This window comes from Botrytis sinoallii (assembly GCF_014898435.1).
Source record: "Botrytis sinoallii strain Bc 23 chromosome Unknown BSIN_026, whole genome shotgun sequence".
In the NCBI taxonomy this organism is placed as follows: domain Eukaryota; kingdom Fungi; phylum Ascomycota; class Leotiomycetes; order Helotiales; family Sclerotiniaceae; genus Botrytis; species Botrytis sinoallii.
The window spans coordinates 48,560-54,064 of record NW_024066053.1 but is presented as its reverse complement, the minus strand read 5'-3'; the positions used below and the strand labels follow the sequence as shown (position 1 = coordinate 54,064).

The 5,505-nt window shown below is 36.3% G+C and overlaps 1 protein-coding gene across 1 annotated transcript; it reads right to left on the bottom strand.

Annotated features, from left to right (window-relative positions):
• Window positions 1–4,503: 4,503 nt before the first annotated feature.
• Window positions 4,504–4,851, bottom strand: EAF02_010540 (uncharacterized protein; the record flags this gene model as incomplete). Its single annotated transcript, XM_038906588.1, has 1 exon — window positions 4,504–4,851. The coding sequence occupies one exon, from the start codon at window positions 4,849–4,851 to the stop codon at window positions 4,504–4,506; it is 348 nt and encodes a 115-aa protein (XP_038753458.1).
• Between the last annotated feature and the right edge of the window lie 654 nt (window positions 4,852–5,505).

Below are 5,505 nucleotides of genomic sequence, written 5' to 3'. Positions count from 1 at the left end.
AGGGGAATACTAGAGGCAACAAGCCCCTGATTAGCTAATATTACATTACTATGAGCGGCTGGAACGCTAGCGGCCTGTAGGCCCGCTCCTTAGTACGTCTAGAATACTCCTTGGGAGGTCAGATATTAGACGTTAATCACTATAAATAAATAAATAAATAAAGATAAACGATTCAACAAAACCTTCAGCACTTGATAATTTCATAATGAAGATGATTAATGAACTTCCTATTTCTTTCAAACCAATAAAACATATTGGAGCTCTAGAGACAATTTATTCGGAAGTTATTTACAACACGGTAAATATATCTTTTTAGAATGATAGAGAAAATCTTCCTTATATTAGAGTATCTCTTAATAGTTATGGATCTATCAAAACAATCCCAGATTCCGGATCGATAATTAACTTAATCGATGCTGGTCTAACAATAAAGCTGAACCTCTTAATAAGCCTAGTACAAGTTACAGTTATCAATATTAGCCTTACAGAAATAAGCATCAGAGGATTTTACAAGGATGTGCAAATATTTCTCAATAGCATATCAAATATCATTAGTCTATTCATAATGGAGAATACATACAATGATTTACTTTTGGGAATACTATAAATCATTGCGGATAAAGTTATTTTTGTATATAAAAATGAAAGCCAATATATCACAATTGTAGATAACGATAGGGAGAATTAAGCGAGCATATGATATATTGGGCAAAAGATTTCCATTTCTTTTTGCTTTACGGGAAACTAGAGTCTGATATTCTTAAAGAATAGTGTATCAGAATGAATATGAGTTCCTTATTAAGACATAACTTTGCCAAAATCTGGCAAAGTTATATTAGATTATATATCAACACTCTATATAAGAATAAGATGACCAAGGTACTTCCTTCAAGTCAACCTAAGAATCTGATAGGTAAAGAACCAAAAGGAAAAATCGATTAGCTAGAAAGATATAGAGAACAGAATCCTTACCTATATTCATTAGGGAAATAGAAAGATTATCTTATCCCTCGATTTAACAAAAAACCAAAAGACTATTAATTAACTTCAGAAAAACAAAAAGAGATCGATTTTAAGAAAATACTTTTTACTTAGAAATAAGAATTACTATTTGTATATTTACTAAACCAAAAAGGAACTCTTACTTTTGATTAGATTCATATAAAATACATACAGGAAGAAGTAATCTTTCCATAGAAAATCCGGATTGTTCCTTACAAAATATAGCAGATACCTGGTTTTCCAATTCCAAAAGCTCTAGTTAAAACTATTTCAAAAATGCTTTATAAAAGAATAGATTAAGGAATTCTCAAATACATAAATAACTTTTATAGAAATCCGTAATTCTTAATTAAAAAAAAGATTCCTAATACTTATCAATTGATAAATACAATAATAGAATTTAATAAACACTTAATTAAAAATACTAACTTATCTCCAAACACTGATATCTTTGTGGAAAATTTTATAGGATATCGAGTTATATCTTTAATCGATTTCTTCTCAGATTATAATCAGATTCTATTGACTATAAAAAGTCATAATATAACTACATTTCAAATACTTTTCAGATTGCTATATTATATTATACTATCTTAAAGTGTTACAAACTCTATCGCCCAATTCTATAGAATTATTATGAAAATTTTGAACGATCTAGTATCCGGAATAGCGATATCGTTTTTAAATGATATAGGGATAAAGGGATTTAAAACTAATTTCGATAATAAGGAAATAATTCCTGGAGTACAAAAATTTATTCTCGAATATATTTAAGGAATTAACAAAACTTTAGAGTGTATAGAAAGAGCAGAATGTGTCACGGCGCCAAGTACTCTACCACTAAGCCACGTAACCCCAAAAGGGTATAAGTAGTTTGATCAACATCAAACCTACTAAATAGAGTTATAACCAATCCATAACACTACTTCCTCCTTCAACCCCGGAATAAACATAGCGGGATCTCGTCCCCTATCCCGGAATAGGATTGCCAAGGATTCTAGTAGTAGAAATTGATTACGTACCTAAAAATGGGCGGGACTGCTTTTCCCTGACTAATCGGATTCCATTACGAAAAGCCTTCGAATAGGATCAAACTAACTATCACAACGCCAAGTACTCTACCACTAAGCCACGTAACCCCAAAAGGGTATAAGTAGTTTGATCAACATCAAACCTACTAAGTAGAGTTATAACCAATCCGTAACAGAATGTTTGATTAATGTAAAATCAAAATGGTATCACGGGGCAGGCGGGCGGGATAGGGTTCTAATAACTTTGCCCTAATCTGGCAAGGTTATACTGATTCGGGTAATAGGTTCAGATTGAGGATTAAGACGTAGCTCAAAGAGCTACAATACAGGATCTTCTGAGTTGAAGATATACGGAATTTTCACAGCGAGCTAGCCCGATCGGGTCCTAGCTCGCTTGCGCTCCGGTGCGAGCGCTCCTTTCGGTCCTCTCCGATAGGACCAGCATATCACGTGAGCTCACACCGTGACAAATGGTGTTATAATGGTATAGAAATCATTGGATATATAGTTAATTTTGAGAAGCGGACTTTACAACAATTGAAGATCGCTTGGATTATAGATTAACCTGAATTTAAGGATACTATTGAAATACAAATGTTTCTGGGAGTATATGTGTATTATTGTATATAAATCAAGAAATTCGTTTAGAAAGCTAAATCATTGTATTGCTTATTAAAGAAAGATTAAGAGTTTTGTCTGAACAAGAGAATAAATAAGAGCTATAAAGTTATTGAAAGCTAAGTTAACTAAATCTTCTGCTCTAATGTTATTAAACTATGGAGACATCTTGATTATCGGGATGATTATCTTAGGCATAGATGCTAATCTTAATAGTTAAAGTGTAATTTTAGACAAAAAGACCATTGTCCTCCGCAAGGAGCCCGGCTGGTTCAGTGGTAGAGTGATCGGGCCACTCTCCCATTGTTCTACGACTTAAGGCTATAGCGATCTGATCCACATAGATCCACCCTATATACCGCCTCATAAGGCCACCTTAGTGTGGACCTCTTGACACAGCTCCACTGAGCTCCGACAATCTACCGCTAACCCTAATAGAGCTTTTCTATTATGGGCCGCAAAAGCGATCGATCGAATGCTGAGGGGGAACTGATCCCCCCTCCAGCCGCCACCACTGCGCCTATGCGCCACTCCGCTACTCAGCGGAACCATCGTTCCGGCTGCTCCTCTCGAGCGGCCCAATAGCCGAATCCTCCGCTCCCATGGAGCACCATCACACACACACCTGCTTCTTTGAAGCAACACACCTGTACACACTGCTCCTGCCCATATGGTTTTATGGCAGGAGTAATTGTACAATCAGAGCGCTCCTCTCCACGAGTAGCAGGAAGCGCTAGGAATATAGGGCCGATCAAATGGCCCTATTTGCGAACATTACACTGGCTTGTTTAGGATATATAGAAGGAACTGGGTTTACCCTATGAGGTTTTACTAGCGTGCGCATCAGCGCCTTTCTGTATTTGTAACTCTAGATCTAGCCACGTCTTTCATACCCCTAGGGAGGTCCCCCACAAGACGTTAATCACTATAAATAAATAAATAAATAAAAATAAAGTGTAATTTTAGATTAAGAATTCAATAGTAAGTGTATAGTAATTAGATTTGAAAGTGGTTTATAGAATGATATGGAAAAGAACTATAATACTATAAAAAAAAAGTATAGAGAAATGCTTAAAGCCCTTCGAAAGTATAAATATGTTAAAAGGAATAGAAGTTACCGGTGCTAAGCACGTGTAGTGATTAGTAATACGGCTACCTAAACGGGCTAGATTAGACGAACCATAGACAGGCATATTGATCCCCTTATATAATACTACGGGGAGATCAATATGCTTACACGCGTAACTATATAGTCAATATAGAGGCCTCTTCCACTCAATCTTCTAAAAGGTTATGAGATCCAGTTAATATGGCCTCTGAATAGAATTGATATAATCAATATTATATCCAGCTCGCGGAACTGAAGAAGTGCGCGGCACTATCTTATATCCAGCTTGTGGAATTGAAGAGTGTATAGTATTACCTTATAATCAGTATGCAGTATTATAATCGATTATTATTATTAATTTATAGAGTTAAAGAGTATATAATGCTATCTATATTTATATATTTACAATTACAAATTTGTATGACATTGTTTTATATAGAAAAAGGGAAGAAAAAGGAAAAACTCTGTAAATTCTCTATACAAATATTGTGACGATTGCATCATTTAGAATACTAAGGTGAAGAGCTAGAAGAGCTCTTCGGAAGGAAGTGGTAATATACAGGATTGTGGATCACGTGAGGACCTAGCCGATCCACTAATATGACAGGATCGTCACACTACCCCCCCCTTCTGAAAAGCTCGCCCTCGAGCGTACTAATAGTATTCTAAATACGGTTCTCCAATCCAACTATATTATGATCTATATTCTCTACTACCACTAATATCTGGTCCATAGTTCCAATACTAGTTCCAATATTGCCTATAATATAATTCGTAGCGTCGTCCGATCGCTTTGCGGAAGTACGCGTTTTGCGGTTTCATCGCTTTTGCGAGAGAGGCTTCGAAATCAATAGGAGGAGGTTTCGAGAGTTGTTGAAAAATAAAATGAGCGAAAGAGAGGAGATCCGCTTGAAATGCGTCTCTTGTCGGTGATGCCGATGGAGCGGCGGAAGCGTTAATGGAACGCGGATTGGCCTGGCAGATCAACTGAATAAGCTGCTTCGTTGCGGCATCGATCGTGCGAGCGTATTGATGCTTCGAATCGATCAGTTCCTGCAGTTTGCGTGCTAGGTTCAGGATCTTCGGATCCATTGTCGATAGAGCAAGGAGACTCTAAATGATGTGATAGTGAGGTATCAGCTCGTCGGTGGGTGAGGTCCGCAGGAGCGGAGCTAGGGAGAGGTCTTGATCGGAGGTCGTACGAATGGTCGTATCGGGGGAGCGGGCGTGGAAGGCAGTAGGCATTCGGCGAGCGGGCTAGCGATAGGAAGCTTCGCAGGAGCGATCAAGAGCTTAAAAAATTTATATGACCTTAGTATAATGTGACGATTGCATCATTTAGAATACTAAGGTGAAGAGCTAGAAGAGCTCTTCGGAAGGAAGTGGTAATATACAGGATTGTGGATCACGTGAGGACCTAGCCGATCCACTAATATGACAGGATCGTCACAAATATCAAAATAAATGATATCAAGGAGCAAGCTAAATACATCCCAATTTTCATTTAAAAGATTTACAAAAAATGATTCCAACAAATGAAAATATAATTGAAAAGAAAGAATTGGTTTTATATAATTGAATTTACACTTCAGAATTATACAAAAATCGAAAAACTTGGAAATGAAAATCGATGGCATTAAGATCTTTTTGATTATTGAAAATGCTATAACAATATATATCAGACTTAATATTGAGAAGAAAACTATATATTTAAAGAATAAAGTTAATGCACTTTTATATATATAT